We start from the raw sequence: 25,439 nt of genomic DNA, 5'->3' as shown, positions 1-25,439 counted from the left end.
CCCAAGTGCTGGGATTAAAGGTGTGGACTGGCACTCCAGGGCAGTTTTTAAGGCGGAGGAACCAGGGACTACCTCATTCCACAGGTACACATTCCCTGTCAAGTCCCACTGCCAGTTTTCTATGGATGCTGCTTGTAACATAAGTGATGTTAAGATTGTGCTGGCATGTGAAGCATAGTTGTTTCAGGAGCTCTGTATAAACATAGTGAGGTCCTGTGGAAACAGGACAATGCTAACTTTAATTCATCAGTCTCACCCTCCTCCCTGGAGAGAGCCTTCTAAGGGTGACTAAGAAATAGTGACTCCCATCAGGGCTGGAGAGAGGGCACAACTAGCTATAGCTACCAGGCACTGAACAGTTCTGGGTCTCATTTCTCTGTGGCATCCTGTGTTGGGTGGTAAGAGGGCAGAATGCCACACACAGCCACCAGGTTCTAATCCTGCACTTTTCACACTTCAATTAAAGTGTGTTCAATTAAAGTGTTAAAGATGACAGAAAGTAGGGACTGTTTATAGTCTCTACATAAAGTGACCCTTGGGAGAAGGGACAAATCCACAACATGTGTGACATAGCATCTAAGGACTACAGAGTGGCTTCAAAGCAGCTCAAGAGCATCGTGCAGCAGCTGTAACCATCCTGCTGCCCTATTTGAATACATGCTGCACTGCAATTAACCAGCTATGGAACCTTGAGAGAAGCAAGACTTTAATGAGAACACTACAAGTAGGAACAATTCATTCTCATATTTAAAAAAAGGTTACAGAAAACACTTAACTGAAATTTTTTTTGTTGTTTTTTGTTTTGCTAAAAAGACAGTTTTTAAGGGTGTTTGAGAGAAAGCAAGCACAACACTGTACAAAAGGAGAAGGGCATATTGGATTCCTGTGCAAGACATGAACATAGCACGACTAGGGAAGTGTGGGAGCAACCACTTCACAGAGGATGAGTTATTCCACCAGGATTGACTTTAAGCTTTAAAAGTCCAGTATAAGGAAAGGCTGAGAAGGGGTGGACATGGGGTGGGGAGCTAAGCTTATCTACAATCACCATTTTACCAAAAAAGAAACACTTGTTCAACCACATGAGAACTGTGAAGGATAAACCTGCCGTGTAGTCCAGCACACGTTAACAGCGAATGCCAAGGCAGTTAGGTCCAGGGTTGATGATGCAAGTGGCGAAACAGTTTTTCAAAGGAATCAAATTCCACAAGGACTGACAATCTCTCATCTAGGCTCAATACACAGAGATCCTTTGTTCTTGAGTTAGGAGGCCAAAACTCAACGAAGATTAAGTACATTCCAGATAATGCTCACATTGCTGGTTTTAACAGGTCTTGGGATCATAAGTACTCCTAATGGATTCCATCATTCCTTAGGAGAAGGTTCTATGGATTACTGGGGATCAAATTGAAGCAAATCACTAAAGGAAAATGCTAATGATATTCTGGTACTGTACAAGCTGTGTGCCTGTCACCTCTGCTGCAGACACAGAGTATCCTTGGCTTTGCTTCTCAGCTCCATCATCTCCAACAACAGTGATGGGAGTGTACATGGACTCTCCATGGACAGAAAGAGGTCACCCACAATTCTCATCTCAGTCTAGCTTCTGAAAGACATCAGAACATCAGTGACTATTGTTCAGACCATGTTCTTGTGAATCCTGTGGAAATGAGAGCCTTTTTCAGTTCATGCCAAGTTTTTTCATGGTCCGCCAGCGATCTTTAATCATCACAGCTGTTCGGTTAATAAAGGGGTAACTTTTAGAAATGGCAGCCCAGTTTCCTTCCCCATATTTCTGCACTCCAGCCTTCACCCACTCGCTTTCTTCTATGGTCCACTTCTGCAAAAGAAAACCATAAAACTTGTCAGAACTTGTTGCCACTTATTTCTTTTCCAACATATCGATAAGGTAATCAAAGTAAAAAGTCCTACGAGAATACTCTATACTCAATAGCAAGGTTACAGCACAATATAAGCAAGGTGAAGATGACACACACATTTAATCCCAGTATTTGGGAGACAGAGGCAGGCAGATCGGCAGATCTCTATGGCAAGGACAGCCAAAGCTACAGATACAGACATTATCTAAAAGCAAAAACAAACACTGTGAGTCTGAACAGCTAGTAATTATCAATGTTCTAACATATCATTCTTTACTGATAATCACTGCTGTGGGGCTGGAGAAGAGGCTCAGTGGTCATGAGCATTTGCTGCCATTGCAGAAGCCCTTGGTTTGGTTTCCTGCACTTGCATCACTTGTATGGTGTATCACAATTATCTGTAAACTCCAATTTCAGGACATCAGATTCCTCTTTTGGCTTCCTGGGGGCACTGCACACATGTGGTACACACACACACATACATACAGGCTCACACACGGAAAAAAAAAAAAAAAAAAAAAAAAAAAGCCAAAACACTGAAAGAAACCTAAAACTCTGAAACTTAAAAATAAGAAAAGACATAAAGGGCTAGGGTGCAGCTCAGGGGCACAGTTGTTCACCAAGCATGTGTGTGAGGGCTCAAGCCTTAGTACCAAAAACCAAACAACAAAACCTACTGTTTGACCTTAGTTTGAACTGTCTTAAGTATTTTTACCAGGTGCATGGGTAATCTTTGCCTGAGAAGGGAAACTATTTTACCTGTTCTTATAAAACTCAAATCAGAAAATTGTCTTAAGGGCTAGAAAGATGGCACAGCATTGGCTGTCCTTTCAGAGGACCTGGTTCTATTCCCAGCACCCACACTGTAGCTCAACTATATGCACTCCAGTTCCTCTGCTGCCACCAGGCACACACATGGCAGGTATATGGACACAACCAGTTTTGATTTCCAGCACCATTATCAAGTAGCTCTTGATCATTTGTAACTCCAGCTCTGGGGGAATCTGACACCCTCTTCTGGATTCCATAGGGACAAGGTTACACACATATATAATTAAAAATACAATCTTACATGTAGGCAAAATATCCATACACACAAAGTTTAAACGAGTTTTTAATTACCTGCTTTCTTGTTAAACTGGCTGACTTGTCTTCTTTTGGTGCTGCTGGAAAATATGATCAGTACATGCTGTTTCTTTCACATGAAGAAAACATAGATTTAGACTTAAACATAGAATGTCCGAAGGGAAAACCTGATTTAAATTTCACAGGCACTGAAAGCTGGGAAGGCAGCTCATTGGTAGAGTGACTGCCTAGCTTCAATAAAACTGTCGAACCTCAGAATGGCAAAACCACAACAAAACAAATTTCACTAATGTTGAGATTTAAAAGGACATCACAAAAGGATAATTTCTTCTGTTTTTTTGTCTGCTGTCACTTCAGGCTCTGGGAACCTATACAAACAAGTGTTTTACACACAGACTTCTGCCAGTAACATGCCTTTAATCCCAGTACTCTGAAGGCAGAGGCAGGCTTATCTCTATGAGATAGAGGCCAGCTTGGTCTACAAAGAGTTCTAGGACAGCCAAGGCTACACAGAGAATCCCTGTCTTGAAAAAACCAACCAACCAAACAACAAAAACCCAAAGAACAAGAAAATCAGACTTCTAATAAATCTGGCTTGTTTTGAGGTTTTTTGAAACAAAGTTTTTCTATGTAGTTCTGGCTGTCCTGGAACACTCTCTGTAGACCAGGCTGTTCTTGACCTGGGACTAAAGGTGTGTGCTACCACCTCCTTCTTTAGAAAATGATGGCTTTGGTAAAGAGCTTGAAGTCTGTCATTAATCAGAATTTACTGGAACTGGCTGGTAGTAGTATAGGCCTTTAATTCTAGCACTCAGGAGGCAGAAAAGGCAGATCTCTGAGATTGAGGCCAGTCTGGTCTACAGATCTAGTTCTAGGACAGCTAGGGCTGTTACTCAGAGAAACCCTATCTCAAAAAACAAACACATATGAATAAATAAATAAATAAAATCTTAAGATTTACTACATATGTAGAAATACCACATATAGTTATCTGTATATAATCTCTCATTACCTGAGTTCAATCCCCAAGATCCACATGGAGGATGAAGAAAACTTACTCCCTCAAATTATCCTCTGACTTCCACAATCAATCAACAGCATGTGTGTACAAATAAATGGTTTTGTTTCTTTTTGTCTTTTAAAGACAGGGTTTCTCTGTGTATCCTTGGCTGTCCCGCTAGAGATCTACCTGCCTCTGCCTCCTGAGTGCTGGGATTAAAGGTGTGCACTGGCACTGCCTGGCTAAAATAAATGTGATTTTTTTGTTTTTCTTCCCCCATCTAAAACAGGGTCTCACTATGTAGTCCTACCTGGCTTCAACTCAGAGAAACTCCTATCTCTGTCAAAGGAGTGCTTAGACTCCTCTGAGCATGTGTTATCCATGCCCAGGTAATAAAAAGGTACTTTAAAACAGTATTTCACTTTGTATATATTTGTGTGTGCCTGTGTGCTCACAATAAGGCAAGAGTGTGGAGATCAGAGGACAAAGGAGAGTTGGTGCTCTTTCTATGTGGGTTCTGAGGATTGAATTTGGGTCAAGTGATTGGCAGAGTCATCTTGCTGGCCCCTATGAACATTCATTTTATGACAAAGCTTTTGGCATTGGGAAAGAATTACTGCTGCTGTTACAAGTCTTTACAATCCTCCAAATGAAGATTTAGCATTTAGCTATTTCTATTAGAATGCAAAATGCATAGTGGAAAAGATTCTAATACAAATGCTAAGAGCTTTAGATGTAATTACAGAAAATATAATTTCCTATCCTATACATGTATGCACAGAAACTGGTAAGACATCCTTTTCTTTTTTTTTTTTTTCCCTTTTTTGGTTTTTCGAGACAGGGTTTCTCTGTGCAGCTTTGGAGCCTGTCCTGACACTCATTTTGTAGACCAGGCTGGCCTCAAATTCACAGAGATCTGCCTGCCTCTGCCTCCCGAGTGCTGGGATCAAAGGTGTGCGCTACCACCCGGCAAGCCATCCTTTTCACTTGGACTGGAGATGTAGCTCAGCATTCACCAAAGAGACTTTTACTTTAAGAAATACAGGGAGATGGCTCAGCAGGTAAAGGCACTCACTGCCAAATCTGATGACCTGAATTTGATCTCTGGGGCATATCCTGACTTCCAAATGCATACATGCTACCTCCCCACTAACACAAAACATAATTTTTACAAATGGAATTTAAAAAAATTTAAATACAGGAGACCTAGCACTCAGTAGACAGAGGCAGGTGCATGGACCTGTGAGTTTGAGGCTAGCCTGGTCCATATAGAATTTCAGGCCAGCCAGGACTACACAGAGAGGCCCTGTCTCCAAAATAAACACACAGGAAAAAATTAGGTGTGATAGTGAATGACTGTAATCTTAGCACTTTGGAAACGGAGGTACGAACATCTTCAGCTACCACACAGGAAGCTCAAGGACAAACTGGACTACATGAGACCCTTTCTCACCACCAACACCCTACCAAGGGGGAAAAAAGGAAAAAGAAATACAGGGAGCCAAATGTGGTTACATGCCTGTGATCCTAACACCTGGGAGGCTGAAGATCCTGAATTTCAGACCAGTCTGGGCTACTCAGTAAGACAATCTGATCCGCAATGTTTCAAGATGAGACCAGGTACTTCTTCAGCTGTCTATCTGGGACACAGATGGTTCTGGAACATGAACATGACAGTAACATGCATCATACTTCAGCAAGGACAATCTGGGGCTTACCCTTAACTTTAAACAGCTGATCCTCTTCCATCCAAACTTCTTTTCCTTCAAGCCCATTAGGGCTGTTCCACTTGTTGGATACTCTAGGGAAGAGCAATGAAGATAAATGAAACACTCCCTTGGCCACAAGCTCTGGACTTGGCTCTTTCACTATTCAGGACCCACCACACCATGCTGACTCTTCCTAGGCTAGCCAGGCATCTCCATATGTGAACACTTCCCAGGCTGCAGGGCCACACCTCAAACTGGCACTGAGTAAAGCACGTTACTATATTGCCATTTCCCTCAACACTACTTTTAACTTCCTCATCTGTTTAGTTTTTTATGTTTTCTGTTTTTAGTTAGGACTATACTCTGAGCACATACTGGCCTGCAGCTCTCAATTCTCCTGTCTCTCCCTTCTGAGTGTTGGGATTACAGGTATGCATCAACATACCTAGTCATTTGGAATCCTTTAAAGGTCTCAGCAGTTCTCTGACTTAGAAGGTACCTCTCCTTCAGGGTCATGCTCTACTGTATTTAAACTGACTTTGGTACCCTCCCTATTCCTGGGGTTAAACTTAAGATACCTGGCATCAATAAGGTATCCTTTGCTCTTCCCAAGCCAACAGCACTGTGGCACTTATTTGTAGTAATAGTACCTAGGAGACTAAGTTGTGAAAACCACAAGTTCAAAGCCAGCCTGCAATACACATGCTATACTACTTAAGCAATAACAAAATCAGCACATGCCTCCTCATGGTCTATGAATCCAGGCCGTTTCCTATCTTGGCTCTACCACACCACACAAACACCATTACAGCAGTGATTCTGTAATCTAAGTATCTAATATATGACCTCTGTGGAAGGTCACATATTTGACCCTCAAGGGGTCTTGACTCACATGTTGAGAACAACTGCCCTAAAACAAGCCAGGCTACGTTGCTCCTCTTAGTTCTATCTAGGAGTTATCTTCCCTGCTCAGGAAACTAAATGGTCTTGCAATACTGAAAAAAAAAAAAAAAATCCATCTTTCTTTTCTTTGTGACAGGATTGTCCAGACTGGCCTTGAATGTGCCATATGATCAAAAGAGACCTTAATCTTCTGAACACTAGTACTGCAACAGGTATTTGCTTTCCCAACACAGAATGCCTGTGCTTCCACCTGCCAAGGCCTCACCCCAATTCCTCGTGTAATTTTCCTAACAAGTACCTAACCAAGTAGCTGAGACAAATGGTAGATAATGTATACTGTTAATATGGATTAGATCTTGAGAATAATTTACTTTACACAGAGTGGCACCGCAGCTGTCTTAGTTTTACTATAGACAGATAACAGTTTTCTGTCCCAGTCCTGACAGTCAGTGTGAACCCTGGTTCCTGGCAGCTACCATTTCCCCTGAACTGCTGTTCTGATCTCTCTGCAGTTCTCAAAGGCAGGCTGTTAGTAACCTGTCATTCTTTAATTCATACACTTGCTCTTTGTACAATTCTTCAGCAGGGGCTGCCTGAGGCCTAAGCACCTGTACAGTGTCCTGTGAGAATAGACTCTTCCTAGCTGTTAGGTGGTTGTGGCCCTGGGAAACTCAGGCCATTTCTGGATCTTCAAGTTCCTCACTAGTTAAGTTACAATTTCATGAACACTGGTCTATAGCAGGGACTTGTCAACCAGCCTGTGGCTGCTGGGTTTTGTCCTTTAGGCTTTGGAAACCTTAACCCTTAATATATTTAGGGGGTGTCATCCCTTACATACAAGTTCTAAGAATCCCTTTTACTTTATTAACAAACTCCTAGTAAACGCCTACCTTGTACAAGGTACTATGGGGGATAGAAAAATCTAGGCATACAGCAATTTTAGGCTATTTCACCTAACTCTGCCTTTCTCTGCTAGATCCTTCTGCCCCAAGCTCCAAGCTCTCCATACTAACCTATAGTTATCTCTAACTTCCTACCCCACTCTCAGTGGAGCCCCACAGGACTGGGAACATAAACATTAAAAAACAATGTTTAAATGTGACCTCTGCAGTTGGAGAAGATGCCTGCCTGATAACTTGACTACTACAAACTTAAGACTTGGCCACTGGCCTGTCCCTGCTGCTGCTGTGCTGTAGTCTCCCAGGTTTGCCATGCACACAATTAAGCTGCAACACTGTCGAGAATTCCTCTCTACAAGGTGCTTGCTATCATCCTACTCTTTCAAGGCCAGCTCAACATTTGTTCTTTTACAGGACATAGTCTACCCAAGAGCTGTATAAGCAGGCTCAGGAACTCTCCCCAAGCTCACAGGGCACCTCAGATGCTGCCTCATGCTATGCTCACTGGACAGACAGTGTTTGCAGATTTACAAGCCTTGCCATCTCTGTTGCCACTCATTTCACAGCCAGAACACTCAGTGGCCATGGACAAGCCCTACCTGCTGGATGTGGCTATGTTCCATTACATTTTATTAACAAAAACAGGTAGCAGGTGGATTTTGCCAACTGTTGTTGCATAGTACACATCATACTTCAGACCCTGGACATACTACAGCACTGGGTATATTCTGCAACTGTTGTACATACTCCCAGTTACAATCCTACTGGCATCCTGAATGCTCTTGTTTCTTCATCTGCTCATGGGGGCATTACCTATAACTTCACAGGGTTTGTGAGAAATAAATAGATCATGTATCAAACGAGGACAAGGTGTGTAGATCTGTATGAACTATGTGTGCCCGTGACTCACTCCTGAACGCAAGAGTGGTACCTACAGTGCAAATCTGTCTGGAGGAAACCATGTTATCACATGCCATGGCCTTCACACTGCAGGTCAGAGTGGGGTTCTCCAGTCACAACACACAGCGGTGTATAGAGATGGTGAGGACCTTGGGAGACCAGTGAGGTAGATGACTTACAGCAGGGACGGCTGTAGAAGAGTTCATGGAGGAGGTAAGAGTTTCAAGAGAGGCAACTGATGTATGTGGCCCCAGCTGCTGTGTCAACACCACATAGATTAAGACCCTGAAAATACATGTTTGCTACTTTCAGCTGTATGACAAAGGTGAGCTAGCAACTATCTGAGCCTTCCTCATCTATACCATAGGGCTAACTATCATCTCACAGAGAGCCATGGAGACTCAACAAGATAGCATGTGGAAGTGCTTGAGCCCAGGGAACACTTAAGTTTGCCTCCCCTTTGAAGCAGCAAAGGAATTCTGACAACGATGGAGAACTGACAGTCCACTGTCAGGAATGAAGTGAAGGTACAGCAGGAGAAACAAACAACATGTCCCAGAGAGAACAAACAAGCAATCCAGTGCCTGGAGGGTGGATCCACGAAGGCTAATCAAAAACCTGGGTTGGGAGTCACGATGGGAAATAAAACTAATCGAATTAACACATTCTAACCACTGCCCCATAGCAGTGGCAGAACAAGGAAGATTAGGAAATCTTTACTGAATTTGCTGAGTGTCAAATGACCACGAGAAAGTACACACCTAAGTATTCACTGGTCTTTCATACCAAAGTATAATGAGGCCCAACTCAGACAAACTTCACAAATAAGACTAATAGTCCTTGAGGCACTTAGATTGACTGGCAGAAGGCTCAGAAACCCTCCCTCCTCCTCATGCCGTAGGGCAGTGTAGTGTAGCCTCCAGTGAGGCTTGGGAACTGGCAGGGACTGCTACGTGTCGCTCCCTGCTTCAGTCTCATTCTAGCAGTCTGAGCAAGCCTTGGTAGAGAGTAACTTAGCAGCTTAGTTCATTCATGGAAGTAAAACCAGCCCCAACCAGGACCGCCAACCAGCCCCAAAACTGCTACAAAGAAGGTCTTCATACTTAGGATTCTTCTCCCCTGTGTGGGGTTGGTTGAGAGCTCTGGGCTTGGATGGAGATGCTGACATGGCCTCCAAGGAGGAGTTGAGGCCTGTGTTGGGCTCAGTACTCTGGCTGTCCTCCTCCAAAACCAATCTGCTTATTGTCATGCGACTGTTCTTGGGCTGAAGTTCTGAGCCTCCCTCACCCTCAGCAGGAGCTGAGTTTTCATTTTCATCTTTCCTGGGTCTCTTGTTTTTGTGGGTTGATGATGATAGGGATGCTAGATTAGGAAGTACCAGATCTTTCTGGTCCAGTCTTGTAAAAGCTGCCTCTGAGTCTTGTGCAGTTGACAGAGCTTTGAAAGCTGCCTTCAGAGTCCTGATTCCAATGGTGGTTGGAGTGTTCCGAGGCTGTCTGCAAATAAACAAGACACAGGAGAATCAGTCTCCCCAGTGTGGAAGCACATACAAAAAGGCAGGACTTTTGCAAAGTATAAGGCTTCAAAGAGAGGATTTTTTAACACTCTTATCAAAATAAAGGGGGGAAAAAAACAGGAGGGGGCTGCTTCCTGATTCTTGAAAAGCTGTTGTTTATAAAAAGTCTTCACTTAATGAGTACAAATCTAAATTGTATCAACTTTAAATTCCAAACAAGAGAGCCTCACAGGAGTCAAGGCCAATGCTATTCTCTCCAGAGGTCTCCAATCTGCATGCAGGCTACCATGTATGAGCAATGTTTTCCATCATGTAAGAGCTCTGAATAGTGCCTGCCAACCTCACATCTACCTGGGCAACAGGTCGATATGGCTACAGTCTCACTGAAATCTCCACTCTTTCAGCCATCCCAGTCCAACCCTCACAAACATTTAAAAACAGTGGCTTGAGAATTTTGAGGAAGTGGTGTGCCATTAGTCTGGAAGCAATGACACTGACTTTTACAGAAATTTTATTGATCCTTTGGAACAGCTAATGAACTTAGAGTAAAATCTGTCAGAAAAAGGCAAACTGGCAGCCTGAAGGCCAATTTCCCTTAACAAGTATGTCAGATTGTCTAACACATACAAAGTTTTTCTAAAATCAACACTCAAAAGTTGAGAAATCTAGCTCAGTGGTTAAGAATACTTACAGTTCTTACAGAGGACCACATTCAGTTACCAGCACCTACATAAGATGGCTCAATATTAACTGTATATAACTTCAGCTCCAGGAACTCTGAAGCCCTCTCCTGGATTCCATAGGCACCCATAGTCACCATACACACTCATACACACAACTAAAAAATGTATCTGTTTGAAACTTGAGAAATAACCACACACAAAAGAGGATATCTTACAAACAACCCAAGTTTTGGAATGTTTAGACACTCTCACAAAGTAGCAACTGCTAAAACCAGAAAACAAGGCCTTGCCTTTCTGTCCAGTGTCTTATTTTGAACTATCTAATTTTAGGACCCATTTGGCACTCTGTATTTCAAGCCAGGGTGTTATGATTCAGATATTGTTTCAGTGAGTCACATGTTGACATTTAACTCCTGGTCTGAAGATGGAGTTTCAGCAAGTAACGAGGATTAGAAAAGGCCATCAGAACAGAGCCCCAGGATTAACGAGCAGGGGACACACACATCCACACTTCTCTTTCCTCCTTCCCTTTCCCTCTCTCCCCATCAACTGGCATGCCAGCAAGAAGGCCATCACCACGTAGGGGCCCTCAAACCTCTAGTACTGTAAGCTAAATAAATCTTCTCTTTTATGACTAATAAAAATGTACCAATATACAGACCCCTAGAGGAATCTACACTTTTGACTTTCATATTAACTCACTAGAATTGAGATCCCATTTGTCTTCTTTCCTTTTCCTTCCTTCCTTTCTTTGTTCCTTCCTTCCCTCCTTTCTTCCTTCTCTTTCCAAGACAAGCTCTTATTATGTAGCCCAGGCTAGCCTCTAACTCAGGGCCTCTTGCCTCTGTCTCTCAAATGCTGGCATTAAAGCTATGTGTCACTAGAGGCAGGCAATCTCTGAGTTCAAGGCCAGCCTGGTATACAGAATGAGTTCCAGGACAGTCAAAGAGACTAACCAGGGGAACCTTGACTCCAAAAACCAAACAAACAAAAAAGAGCTACTTGCCACCATGTCCAGCTTTGATTCATTTACTTGAACACTGCTTCCTGAGTGAATTAAAAGATTAGTTATCCAGCCAGGTATGGTAGCTCATGCTGTAGTCGGAGCACATGGGAAGCTGAAGGAGTACTACTGAGTTCCTGGCCCAAAGGGTTACAAAGGGACTCTGTCTCAATATGAGCATGCACATTTGTGTGTGGTCATCCACAAGTTATAGGTGAAATGAAGAAATAAAAACAGAACCTTTGGGGACATGCCAATCAGGATCTTCTCTCAGAGACCCCAGGAGCTAATCTTATTTTCCTAGGCCACATTCTCCACCTCTCAGTATGGTATGCCCAAAACCTGGTAACGTCATCAAGTCCACTAAGAGAAACTGACCTTGCTAAAAGCCTTCCCTACAATCACAAAAAGACATTCTCACCTTGAAGGCTCTCTAGGTGGTTTTTCCACTGGCTCTGGGACTGGCTGCTTTTCTTCCTTCACTGTACTTGAAGCAGAAGATTCAGATTTCAAAGCCTTTTTGGCCATCTGGGAAAAGAACGGTGTCATTAGGAAGAGAAAGTCACATAAGTTCATTTAGTATCTGCTTCTTTCACCAAGAACATAGTCAACATGAAGCAAAGCATTTACAAATCCTACCCAGGCACCAGCTGGAAGACACAGATGGGCACAGCATGATGGGGATACCCTCAAACTTCTCTTCCTTATCGTATAACAGCAACAGACCTACCACAGTAACACCTCCATAGATAGCTAGCTACACTAAAAAGAATTCATTCTCTTGCACTGTACCTTTGTCTTTCCAACATCAGCCCTATCTAGTCCCTAGTTCCCAAGTCTCTTTTGGAGTTAGGTATAAAAGTTAAATTTCTTTCCCTACTTTAAAAAAATTTCCTATTTTCACATATATGTGCATGTACTTGCATGAATTCATGTGTACCACATGCCTATGGAGGCCAGAAGAGGGCATCACATTGCCTGGAAATGGAGTTGCAGGTGGTTGTGAGCCACCTTACAGGTGCTTGAAAGCTAACCTGGGTCCTCTGCAAGAGCAGCAAGTGCTCTTAACTACTGAGGCATCTTTCCAGGCCCCTCCCTCCCTCCCTCCTTTCTTTCTTTCTTGCAGGCTCTCAGCATATAGTTCCAGATGGTCTAACTTGACAAGTGGACCAGATTTGCCTTGGACTTGCTGTGACTTTCCTGTTTGTTTCCCAGGTGCTGGCATTGTAGGGGGTGTTCCATCATGCCTGGCCCAAACACTTTTTCAAACCTTAGGATAACTGACAGATAAAAATGATTTTTAAGCTGGGCAGTGGTGGTATACACCTTTAGACCTAGCACTTGGGAGGCAGAGGCAGGTGTGAGTTCAAGACCAGCCTGGTCTACAAGAGCTAGTTCCAGGACAGGCTCCAGGCTCCAAAGCTATACAGAGAAACCCTGTCTCGAAAAATAAACAAACAAAAAATTTTAGTTTGTGTGCATAATCTTTATTAGCTATATCCCTACATATGTTTTGTCTTCCTGACAGATTATTTTAAAATCCTTACCAGTACTACATAGGAAGCACTAGGCAGGTCATTCTAGCCTTAACCCTAACTGTGTTCATCTGTCTCCCTCTTACTCACTTCAGATACATCTGTGACTTGGTGTCTTAAGAGATAAGTTCTATCCTCATGTAAGGAGTAGCAAAATATTTTCCATTTACCCAAAATGCAAAGGAATCAAACACACCCAGACCAAAGTTCCAGTATCTAGATGCTTCCTGGCTAGCTATTCCAAATACCAGCTTTACAAGTGATCTTAGATCTGTCCAATGGCTGAAAGGCTCATCATTAACACTATCTGAAGAGGCCTCAGATCCCCCATTACAGGCTATTTTTAACAGTCAAAATCCTGGTTCCCCCACTTTATTCCCTTTTTTGGTGGTGCTGGGGATCAAATCGAGCCTTATACCTACTAGACCAAATGTTTTAATAATAAGCTGTGTCTCCAGCCATTAAGTTCTATGTAGCCTAGGCTAGTAATGCTCTGGTCTTACTGCATAGAGTAAAGGTGTGCATCACAATGAAATCTCAAGTCAAACAATTATCTTCATAAGGCCAGTGGAGCGCAGTGGCCCACACCTTTAATCCCAGTACTCAGGAGGCAGAGACAGGTGGATCACTCTGAGTTTGATGCCAATCTGGTTTACATACTTTTCCAGGCTAGCCAGGTAAAGACCCTATCTCAAAAGGGGTGGGAATAAGGCTAGAGAATAGCTCAGCGGTTAAAAGCATTGGATGCTCTTGTAGGAGACCCAAATTTAATTATCAGCACCTACAGGGTGGCTTAATCAGCAACTCCAGCAATTCCAGGGGATCTGACACCTTCTGACCTCCATAAGTACCACATATCTGTGATGTATAGGCATCTGTGTTGGCAAGATACACATATACTTTAAAAAAAAAAAAGGTCTCTTTCATTTGGCTACTTTAGACTATATCATACTTCTAGTCCCTCTTCTCCTCATGCCCTCACCTATCAACTCCCATCATTCCATATCTACTTCTCAGCTCAGATTTTACTGCCTGTGGGAACCAGTATTATAAGAGACAAGATTGGTCACAGGTAAAGTTGTCTAAAACTGCAGGTCAGAGAAACCAGGTACGTTCCATCTGTCACAGCCAGATCATCCAGGGCATCTCACAGGTATCTGAGAAAGGTAGTACATATAGTCAAGTCTCTGTCACACCATTCCTTTCATTTCAAAACATGGTTATGGGAAGAGAAGAGAGGCCAAAACACACCGTGAGGAGGTAGGGCTCCGTGTCATCCAAATGGTTCTCCAGGAAGCGCAACATCTTCTGCTGGAAGGTCTCATAGGAAAAGTTCTGGATAACAGGGTGTGCCAAGTTCTTTTCTCGAATAATGTTCAGGAGATCAGTTCTTAGCTTCTACATAAAAGATTGACATTTGCAACAAGAGCAAGGAAGAGAACAGTAACACATCAGTGCTGAGCTGAGACAGATACCACCAAACATCTGTAATTCAAAGGATTGGCCGATAAATCATGGTTCAGCCACAATGTATGGGTTATTATGCAGCTATTCACAAAAAAGGGACAAGGAAACTCCATAGTATGTTAATTAAAAAAATCCCAGGCTGGAGAGATGGCTGAGTAGTTAACAGCACTGGCTATTTTTCCAGAGTTCTGAGTTCAATTCCCAGCAACCACCTGGTGGCTTACAACTATCTATAGTGGGTTCTGATGGCCTCTTTTGGCAAGGTGTATATGCAGACAGAGCACTCATACACATAAATGAATAAACGAATAAATAAATAAATAAATCTTTAAGGAAAAAAATCCCTTACTACAATATTAAGAAAGAAAAAAAAAAAGGATAAGTGTTCAAATCAGTGTGAAGACTGCCTGCCTCCCATATGCAGAAGAGGTAAATGTGTTCAGGTGCACATACACACACAACAGACTTGCTTGTAGACAGTATCTCTGTAAGGATAAAAGTAACAACAGCTGCTGCTGAGAGCAGATAATAGCTAAAAACAGTGAATTTTCACTCACTGTTTTCTTACCCTGGCTTCATTTTACTTGTGTGTGTATATGACTGCCTGTGCATATATACGGATATGTCTGTGTCATAGCACAAGTATGAAGGTCAGAGGACAACTTGCAGGTGTTAGGTCTTGGGGATGAAACTCAGGTTGCCAGACTTGGTGTCTAGCACCTTTACGGACTTAACAGGCTCTTAGAATACCTTTTCAATTACATGTTAACTCTTCAAAGATTATGGGAATTTTGCTAGGCATGGTGGTACATGCTTTTAATCCTAGCACGTGGGAGGCAGAGGCAGGCAAATAATCTGTTAGTTTGAGGCCAGACAGGTCTACATAAGTTACTTCAACAACAGCCACAACTACATAGAGATGGCTATGCCTCAAAACAACAACAAAAAGGGGTAAAATGGGTTGAGTGTGTGTTTGATGACAGGATTCAAACCCAGGGCATGTTAGGAAATGTCATACCATTAAGCAATATTCCCCAGCCTAAAATTTAAGTTTATAAAATAATACAAATTGGGGGAAGAGAACCCGACTAAGGATGCAGTTCAAAATGACTTCCACACTTCTGACAGGAAATGGAGATATTAAGTCTTTTCTATGTAGCCATGTAGTCTACAAGGCTAACATTTACACAGACAGGGCTAGAAGTCTCATACTTTTGTTAAACATCTGGCACTGATTACTTATTTAAATGTTCTATCACAAAGCTGACAGAACAAGAAAAAAAAAAGTGGTTTATGAAAGCTAAAGCTTGAAAAACCAGTCTCAGATACTGAAGCCAGAGCCTGTTACCTTAAAAGAAAATGATGGGAAGCAGTCTGTTTTTTAGTTTTGAGACAGGGTTTCTTTGTGAAGCCCTGGCTGTCCTGTAACTCACCCTGTAGACCAGGATGGCCTTAAACTCACAAAGATCCGCCTGCCTCTGCCTCCCGAGTACTGGGATTAAAGGCGTGCACCACCACAAACATGCTTGAAGCATGTTTTAAGACAGTCTCACTGTGTCTCCTAGGCTGGCCTTACAGCTCTCCACAGAGCCCAAGGCAGGCCCCAAACTGGCAGTCCCCTTGCTTCAGCTCTCAGAGGTTGGGATCACAGACAAGATGTTGGGTATTTAAAGGTGAATGCTTACTTTTTTTTTTTTTTTTTAAGCAAAGGTTCTGGCTGGTCTGGAAGCACTATGTAGACCAGACTGGCCTTGCAATGATCTGCTTGCATCTCTCTTCCCAAGTGCTGGAGTTAATGGTGTGTCCTCCCACACCTGGGGTAAATGACAGTCTCAACAAAGAACCCTCTTGTTACTGCTCTACCAAAGGCAGTGAGGTGGATTAAGTCACAGGAATAAAAATATATCAGATTTACCTGAGTTGTAGGGTCCTTGGACATGTATTTTTTCAAAATTTTTGAAGCCTTTTCAAATTCTTTGTTTTTGATACAAATAATGACAGCCTACAAAAGGGAGAAAAACTTAAAAGTTTTGTAATAAACAGGTGTCATTAGAATATCAAATATTAAAACATACTCTGCTGAAAAGCTAAATCTTGTAACTACCTAAGACTTTTCACATCACATCAAATTCCTGTACTTAAAAGCCAACATTACTGTTCAAACACTTGAGCAACCATAAATGTAGATTTTTATTGTTTTTAATGCCTAAGAGAGCAAAATTGGATCCCTTGGGTTACAGACACTTAGCCAGTCTGGGCTGGACTGCCTAAGGAAAGGCAGACAGGAGTCATTCCAGAGGCCCCAGATTTCAGGTCTACAGAACAATTGATTCCAGTCTTTTTTGGGTACAAGAGCTCTGAAGTAGGGGTAGGGCTTGGTGACAAGCAAAGGGACAAGCAAAGTGCTGACCATCAAGTTCAGGTAGTTCTATTCAGAACAGGGCTGAGGCCAATTCTGTATAATGAAAACCAAGCCTCTTATACTATAAATGCCAGCTAGTTACTCGAACTGGAGTGTTCAAGGAATCTCTGAGAATGGCAAACAGCTCACCCATAACAGCAGATTTAAAATGACCAAGAGTCAGACAGGACTGACTTAACAGTCAGAGGAAAAAGAGTTTCTGTAAAGAAACCCTGAGAATATACACACAGGCAAAGGTAACAGTGACTGGGTAACTGAAAGGACACTTTTAACATGCTTGTAATTAGCACAACAATCCAGGGCAGATGAAACTGGTGCCAAATATTCTTCAACTAACAGGCTTGACTATAAATTCTTGGAAGATGCAAAATTAACCATCTTTTTGGATGACCATGTTTACTTACATATCATTTTCAGAATAAATATTATACTAACTTTCTTAAAATACCACAGCTTTTATTTTTTTTTTTTTATAAGCCACATCAGTTTTATTAGGTTTAACTGCATTTAACTTGCACACAGCAAAACTGTTTATGGCACCAAATGTTAAATATTCCCAGACTTCTGTAACCACAAAATACAAAAGCAATACTCTCCCATATCCTTTTCTAAACTATTCCTTTTACTGCTTTGTGTCTTTGCAATTTTACAGGTGTAGAGGGCACTACTTCTTGCTCTTTTCAGAGAGGGTATCACCACATAAAACACAATCCTCCTGTCTCAGCCTCCCACAAGCTGGGATTACAGCATTCACCACCAGATTGAGCTCCAGCACCAGCTGTATTAAGGATGTTTCTTTTACTCAGCACAATGCCCTCAGTCCATCTGTACTGCTGGACTGTCAGAAGTTCAGTTTTCTCGCTGTTGAGCACTACTGTATTGTTTGGGATATATATAGTTTACCCATTTATCTACTCAAGAACATTTGGAAGGATCAGTTTTGGGTCATTATGAACAGAAATGCTAAAACATGGGTATTTTTGTGAACAACCTTCAACTCTGAGGTAAATATGCAGAAGTGAGTTCCTTGGAGCAAATCACGTTTCATGGGGTAAGCAGCAGCCAAACTGATATGGTACAGAGCAGGGGTACTATTTAGCATTTCCGTCAGCAACAGGAACTGTTTCAGTTATCTGAATCCTCTCTAGTATCTTTTAATACCCCCACAGCAGTCCATAGTTCCTGGAGGTACTACAATGCATGGACGGGATGGTATAAGCTCCTACTCTATCTCCTAGCTCTGAAAATCTATTTACCATGTTGTCCTTGGATAGAGGAGAGCATATCGGATATTAAAATGTTGAGAACAGTTACCTGATATTAGCCAAAAGGGTGAAAAGTGATCCTGAAGCACTTTTTAACTATATAAATGTATCATATCCATGCTTTAAAGTAAAGCAGAATTTCTCTGGAGTTATTTATGAGTTTGGTCATCTAACTGATTCCCCATAGCAGGAAGGGTTATCTACTTTGGTGGCACTGACCCTGAACCCAGCCAGGGCTTACCCCTACTACCACAGATGTTTCATCACTGATTTTAGCCCCAGTCCTCTGTAAATTGAGAAAATAATCTTTAGTTATGTGCATGTGGACGTGGGTGTGTGTGAACACTGGTACCCACAGCGGTGCTGGTTCCCCCTGGAGCTGGAGTTAGAGGTGTTTTCTAATGTGGGTGTTGGGAATACAACTCAGATCCTCTTCAAGAGCAATACATGCTCTTAACTGAGTCATTTCTCCACATCTCTTTCTGAATTTTGAGACAGGATTTCACTAAGTGCCTAACTCTTTGTATTCATTCATTCTACAGTCTAGGCAGGCCCTGAATTCACAATCCTCCTGCCTCAGAATTGGGTACCTCAGATTACAGACCTGGTCACCAGACCCCACTCAGTGATTCTAGTTCACATTTCTTTTTTTTTTTTTTTTCCTTCGAGACAGGGTTGTTTCTCTGTATTGCTTTGGTGTCTGTCCTGAAATTCGCTCTATAGATCAGGCTGACCTTGAACTCATAGAGCGGCCTGTTTCTGTCTCCCGAGTGCAAGGATAAAAAGTATGCACCATCAATGCCCAGCTTGTTCACATTTCTTTAGTGACTAAATAAAGTTGAACATTATTTCATGGTTGCCTTAAACTTTTTTAAAAAGTGGTATACACCTCTATCCCAGAACTCAGGAAGCAGAGGCAGGTAGATTTGTGAGTTCAAAGCCAGTCTGACGCGCGCACGCATGCGTGTGTGTGTGTATGTTTCATTTATGTGTGTGTGTGTATATATATATAATGTATGTATGTATGTATGTATGTATGTATGTATGTTTACAACAATATGTTATTGTGTAAAACTTTACCCACTTAATCACAGGGCCAGAAGTTGGCTTAACAGTTAAGAACACTTGCTTTTGCAAAAGACCCAGGTTCAATTCCCAGCACCTACATGATAGCTCACAGCCATAACTCCAGGTCCAGAGGATCCAATGTTCTTCTGACCTGAGTAGGTACCAGGCATGTACATGGTCCACAGACACACAAGCAATCAAAATACTCAAAACACATAAAAATGAAATAAATCTCAGAGCTGGAGAGATGGCTCAGCAGTTAAGAGCACTGACTATTCTCCCAGAGGACCTAGGTTTAATTCCCAACATCCATATGGTAGCTAAAAACTGTAACTCCAAGATCTGACATCCTCACATAGACATACATGCAGATAAAACACCAAGGCATAAAACATAAAATAAATAAATTGGTCAGATGGTAGTGGCTCACACCTTTAATTCCAGCACTCAGGAGGCAGAGATTTCTGTGAGTCCAAGGCCAGCCTGGTCTACAGAGCGAGTTCCAGGATAGGCCTCAAAACTACAGAGAAACCCTGTCTCAAATAAATAAACAAATAAATAAATAAATAGTTTTTTAAAAAGGTAGCCTAGTCTACAAAGTAAATTTTAAGTCAGAGACAGCAATACAGGTAGACTGCCTTTAATTTCTAGAGGAGCATGGTGGCTCACAGCTGTAATCCCAACAGTCAGGAGGCTGAGACAGGAGGATTACCAGGAGTTCCAGCTGAGCTAGACACTATGAAAAGAGAACAAGAAAGCAAAACAAAGAATATTCTATGAATGTGTCTAATATACCAGTGTTCCTGAACATTTAGAACCAACAAATCAACTTATAATGCAATAAATATCTTCTAAAATCACACATGCGTGTGTACATGCATTCCTTAGCTCACATGTAGAAGTTCAAAGACAACTTGCAGGAATGTGTTGTCTCCTTCCACTATATGGGCTTGGCAATAGGAACCCTTAACTGATCAGCCATCTTGTTGGCCCAATAACTAACTCTTTTTCAGTCATAAAGAGAAACTGCCCGGCATGGTGGCACACACCTTTGATCCCAGCACTTGGGAGGCAGAGGCAGGTAGAGGCTGGATCATCGGTTAAGAGCACTGGCTGTTTTCTCAGAAGACCCAGTTCAATTCCCAGCACCTACATGGCAGCTCACAGCTGTCTGTAATTCTTCTAGGAGATCTGACTCCCCCATACAGACATACTTGCAAGCAAATAACAATGCACATAAAATAGATAATTAAAAACACAACAAAAAATGGGGGAAGGGGAGAGGGAGAGAGTATATGAGAACGAGCAAAGTTGGCTCCATATAATTACTTTTTATAGTCAGGATTCTCTCTTTCTCACTAAGCTGTCCTGGAACTCATGTCAATCTTCCTTGTTTTCATACCCAATGTAATGCTTTACTTATTTGTTTGTTTGTTTTCCAAGACAGGGTTTCAACTGTGTAACCCTGGCTGTCCTAGAACTCACTCTCTAGACTGCCTGGCCTCAAGGTATGTGCCACCATCGCCTGTCATGAAATAATGTTTTAATAGCCCTTTCAGAAAACTGTTGATGTTCTTCAACTTCAAACTTTTTCTTGGGTGGTGGTATTGGGAACTGAATCTAGGGCTTTGCATATGACAACAAAAGTGATCTACTGCAGGGCTATACCAGTGACCCTTATTTTTAAAATACTTATTACTTATTGTATGTGTTCATGCATGTGTACAAACTTATGTGCCACGGCACAACATGTACTGGCTGTTTCTTTCCTTCTACAATGTGGGGCTAGGGCTGGAGGTATCAAGCTCTGTTTGTCAGGCTTGGGCTTGGTGGCAAGGACCATTACTTATTGAACCAGTTCATTCTCTTCTAAAAAAAAAAGGATTTCAAGTTCATCATACTGGCTCAGCATTGGTGGCTCACACCTTTAATTCCAACACTCCAAGGCAGAGCCAGGTGGATCTGTGAGTTCGAGGCCAGCCTGGTCTACAGAGCTAGTTCCAGGACAGGCTCCAAAGCAATATAGAGAAATCCTGTCTTGAAAAACAAAACAAAGTTTACCATGCTGACCTTGATCTTCTCCCAGTCTCCTAAACAGCCTGGATTTCTTTAATAGGTCCTCATTAGTCCTGCTCTTATATCAAACTTTAGCAAGCAAACTCTCATTTAATTTTTTAAAATTTTACTGGGTGGTGGTAGCACACTCCTTTAATATCAGCACTTGAGAAGCAGAGGAAGGTAGATCTCTGAGTTGAGGCCAGCCTGGTCTACAGAGTAAGTTTCTGGATAGCCAAGGCTACACAGGGGAAAGGTCTCAAAATATAACCCCCTCAAAAAATTATTTTATGTGTATCAGTGTTTTGCCTGCATGGATGTCTGTGAACCATATGTGTGCAGTTCCTGAGAAGGCCAGAAGAGGGCATCATCAGATCCCTTGGACAGGAGCTACTGCATGTTGTAAGGTACCATGTGGATACTAGGAATAGAACTAGGGTCCTCTGGGAAAGAAGCCAGTGCTCTTAACTATTGTACCATTTTTTTCTTGCCCAACAAGCAAATCTAACACCATCCCACCCCACCACCCGCTGCCCCCAGACATCATCTCACTATTTAGAGGAGCCTGGCCTTAAACTCCACAGAGATTCAACTGCTTCTGCTACATGCACTACCACTCCTGGCTCAAACTTTTCTTAGTCACATTAAAATCCACTGGTCTTGGCAATCAAGATGGTTCAGAGAGTAAAGGAGTTTGCTGTGCAACCCTGAAGACCTTAGTTCTATCCCTAACCCTATGTATAGATGGAACAAGAGAACTTCTTCACAAAGTTGTCCTCTGGTCATCCTACAAATCGTGCACATGCACACACATAGACATACTAATTAACAAAATCTTTGGCTTTCTGGTTCCTCTGAAAGAGTCTCAGAGATCTCTAGAAATCTTTGAACATGAATTGATTGGTTCTAACTTAATTTACTTGATTAAACTTTTTCATTTTGAATTACCGACAATCTTCCATCTTACGGTAGCAGTCACTCAATCAAACCCAGAGCTCTCAGATCCAGCTGGTCTCCCCAGCCAGTTTGTCCTGAGATCCCATCTTCCCCTTCTGAGGCTGGGTCACAGTGCCCCCATGCCCTCCCAGCATTTACACTGGGGATCTGAACTCCAGTCTTCACACTGAATATCAAGTACTTAACTGCTGAACCATATCCCAGACCCTATTTTTTAAATACACTTTAATAATAAATTATTAAAACACTTTGCAAAACTTAAGTGAACCTAGGCATCCACAGTATTTTCTAAGATGACCACTAGGAGACTCTAGTACACTAAATGAGAAATTCAGAAAGTGTCATTTTGTAACCAGGGGGTTAAAGTAGCTGTGACAGAAGATCTAAAGCAGTCCTCACTGGGCCTGACCTCCTGAACAGTCCCATGTATACACTATCCCACAGCTGGCCTAGAGTGTGAGTCCTGCTAAGAGCCACATCACAGTGTGGATCAGATCTCTCAGACTCTACACAGGATCTTCTTAGTAGCTGAGGCTCGCATGCAACTCAAGATCCTCCCACTTCAGCCTCCTATAGTACTGGGATTTCAAAGAAGCATCACCATTCCCAGCTGAGTCTTGAAATGACTGCAACTGTGTTTATTTATTTATTTATTTATTTCTGCAGTGCTGAGAAGAAAAACCTACTTCTATACTTTAAGAGCTCTTCTACTTGAAGCCATCTGAGCCCTGCAAAGCAACAGCTTCAAATTCCTAGATGTTCATTAGCTTTGTTATTCTAGAATACTGTCTGTGCTATTCTTTCTCTAGTTGACTCTGATTCTAGTCTGTTTGCAGGGAATATTCTTTAACTCCTTTTCTCAGCAGTCAAAGAGCTCAGTTCCACATTTCCCATGGCCCTGGACATTCCATCTGGCTTGTTATGGACCAAACCCAGGACCAGAAATGCCTGGGGCCTCTTCTCAGTGCTCCTGAATGGCACAATAACTTCCAAAATGGCAGTCTTCAATGTCAACCCACTTCCCAGTCAATGGTCCTTCCTCGCTAAGGCCACAAAGACCAAAACCACAGAGTACTTTCTGAGCCTAGGTGAGAAAGGGGCCACGTGAAGAGATGACATGTTGCTTGCTCCACCACCCACCCTGCCTTTACTCTACCCACACAGAAAAGATTCGACAATGTGCCCTCAAAAATCTCTGGGTTTTGACAGATGAAAAAATAAAATGTTAAAAAGTGTCTTACAGCCTCTTTGATCAGTTTTCTACTGGATTCGACCACTGCTTCTGTCAGCGTGAATTCTGTTTTAATCATCTCCAGCACATTGATTGCTGATTCCAGGGGTGTGAGCTCAGCCTCCATATCAAAGGAACAGTCTAAGACAAAACACAGTTTTTACTTTAAGCTCTTTCCCAAGGAACAACAAATATGTCCAAAAAATAAATATCTATGGAAGCATGAAGACACCCTAAGACTCTCATTTGTATAAAGGACCATGCAAGCCAGGCATTTAATCTTAGCGCTAAGGAGGCAGAGGCCTCCTGTGAGATTGACAGTTAGGGCTATGTAGAGAGATCCTGTTTATAACAACAACAACAATAAAAGGACCAAGCAAACCCAGTAAGATTTGCATTTATGCCAAGTAGAGGTGGCAAATGATTTCATCCCAGCACTGGGGAGGTAGAGGCAAGTGGATCTCTGTGAGTTGCAAGCCAGCCTGGGATACAGCGCTAGCTCCAGAACAGCCAGGGCAACACAGAGAAATCCTGTTTTGAGAAAAACAAACAAACATATGATTTGCATCTATTTTCCTTATGTGCTTGTGATACGGTCCAAATTCAAATCAATTTTGTTTGTTTCTCTGTGTAGCCCTGGCTGTCCTGGAACTCCCTCTGTAGACCAGGCTGGCCTCAAACTCACAGAGATCCACTTGCCTCTGCCACCCAAGTGTTGGGATTAAAGGCATGGGCCACCACCACCTGACTCAAATCAACATATTTCAAATGACTAGCTCTCATTACTTTCCTACAAAGCTCAATTATAACATACACATTTACCTCTAAAATCCAGAATAAAACATGTTTCTCGGATACAAGTGGCCAACACTGAAGACAGTTTGTTATGTAGCTGCCAAGTTCAACTGGGGTGGGGTGGGGGGCATGGGGCTTCACACCCTACTACGGGGAGGAAGAAGGAGAAGGATGTGTCCTTAAGGATGTAACTTACTTTCAGCAACAAAAATAGGTGTACAATTAACAGGTGGACGGGAGGGGAGACCTCACCCTCCTCCCCCCCCCAAAAAAAAAACCACACAAAACCAGCCAAGAAGCCTTAACTGGAGAAAATTGGAACTAGAGAATTCAAACACTGTTGAACGAAAAAGACACCCACGGCGGAAACAGTAGTGCACTTTAACCCGGAAGCTTTCAGTCCCGGATGTTAAGTTTGAAAATAAAAAACCCCTACGTAAGTGAGCCCAGAAAAGAACACACACAAAAAAAGAGCCATACCTAAATTTTCCCCTTCTTCAATGCGCGACAGACACTGCATAACTCGCAGCAACCGGGACACCGTATGCTCCTTCCCCAAGGGCCTAACAAGCAGCGCTGGGAAAAAAGACATGGTTGGCTCAGCGAGCCCCGGACCCCAAGGCATGCCCCCCACAGACCCTCCTCCCCGCGGCCCCGGACCGAGACTCACCCTGCATGATGTCCCGGATCTGCCTGAAGTCCCCGTACCGGCTACTCCGAAAGGCCCGCAGCGCCTCGTGGAAGTAGAACTTGAGCACCCAGCGATTGACCGCCTCCTCCAGCCGCGCTTCCCCCGCGCCCCGCTCCGACGTACCTCCCAGCCCCGGCTCGTGCTGCCCCCGTCGAACCCGGCCGCCGCTGCGCGGTGCCCGCCGGCCAGCCGCCCGCCCGCCGCTGTCACTGCTCCCACCTCCTCCCGCCATCGCGCCCGACCGCCGAGCACCCTCCCCGCCCTCCCGTCTGGGCCGTTTCCTTGGCTGTGACGCCATCGGGTCACGCACAACGCCCGGGCCGGAAGCAGGGCCCGCTGTCCCGTCTCCCGCGGCCATGATACCGACGTGGTTG

General features: G+C 42.9%; 1 protein-coding gene across 3 annotated transcripts; it reads right to left on the bottom strand.

The window, feature by feature from the left end:
• Positions 1–689: 689 nt before the first annotated feature.
• Terf2 (telomeric repeat binding factor 2) lies at positions 690–25,439 on the bottom strand. 3 transcript variants are annotated; one of them, XM_051201456.1, is made up of 10 exons: positions 25,045–25,438; positions 24,855–24,950; positions 23,590–23,720; positions 16,497–16,583; positions 14,366–14,512; positions 12,001–12,107; positions 9,481–9,873; positions 5,685–5,767; positions 3,003–3,046; positions 690–1,840 (listed from the first exon to the last, which is right to left on the bottom strand). In XM_051201456.1, the coding sequence occupies exons 1-10, from the start codon at positions 25,421–25,423 to the stop codon at positions 1,682–1,684; spliced, it is 1,626 nt and encodes a 541-aa protein (XP_051057413.1). In that variant the 5' UTR covers positions 25,424–25,438; the 3' UTR covers positions 690–1,681. The 3 variants fall into 3 exon arrangements, 2 of the variants coding, with proteins under 2 accessions (XP_051057413.1, XP_051057414.1); XR_007835585.1 differs by having other exon boundaries at positions 1,697–1,840; positions 9,756–9,873; positions 25,045–25,439; XM_051201457.1 differs by lacking the exon at positions 16,497–16,583.

Source organism: Phodopus roborovskii, unplaced genomic scaffold, assembly GCF_943737965.1.
Source record: "Phodopus roborovskii unplaced genomic scaffold, PHOROB, whole genome shotgun sequence".
Classification (NCBI taxonomy): Eukaryota; Metazoa; Chordata; class Mammalia; order Rodentia; family Cricetidae; genus Phodopus; species Phodopus roborovskii.
The sequence above is the reverse complement of the archived record's forward strand: the minus strand, read 5'-3'. Positions and strand labels throughout refer to the sequence as shown.

Excerpts from the sequence above, each read along its gene's own strand:
- Terf2 (XM_051201456.1), bottom strand. The coding sequence starts at position 25,423 with ATGGCCGCGGGAGACGGGACAGCGGGCCCTGCTTCCGGCCCGGGCGTT. Across the intron at positions 16,584-23,589 it reads GAAAACTGATCAAAGAGGCT|GCTGTCATTATTTGTATCAA; the intron begins GTAAGACACTTT and ends TCCCTTTTGTAG. Across the intron at positions 9,874-12,000 it reads CCACCTAGAGAGCCTTCAAG|ACAGCCTCGGAACACTCCAA; the intron begins GTGAGAATGTCT and ends GTTTATTTGCAG.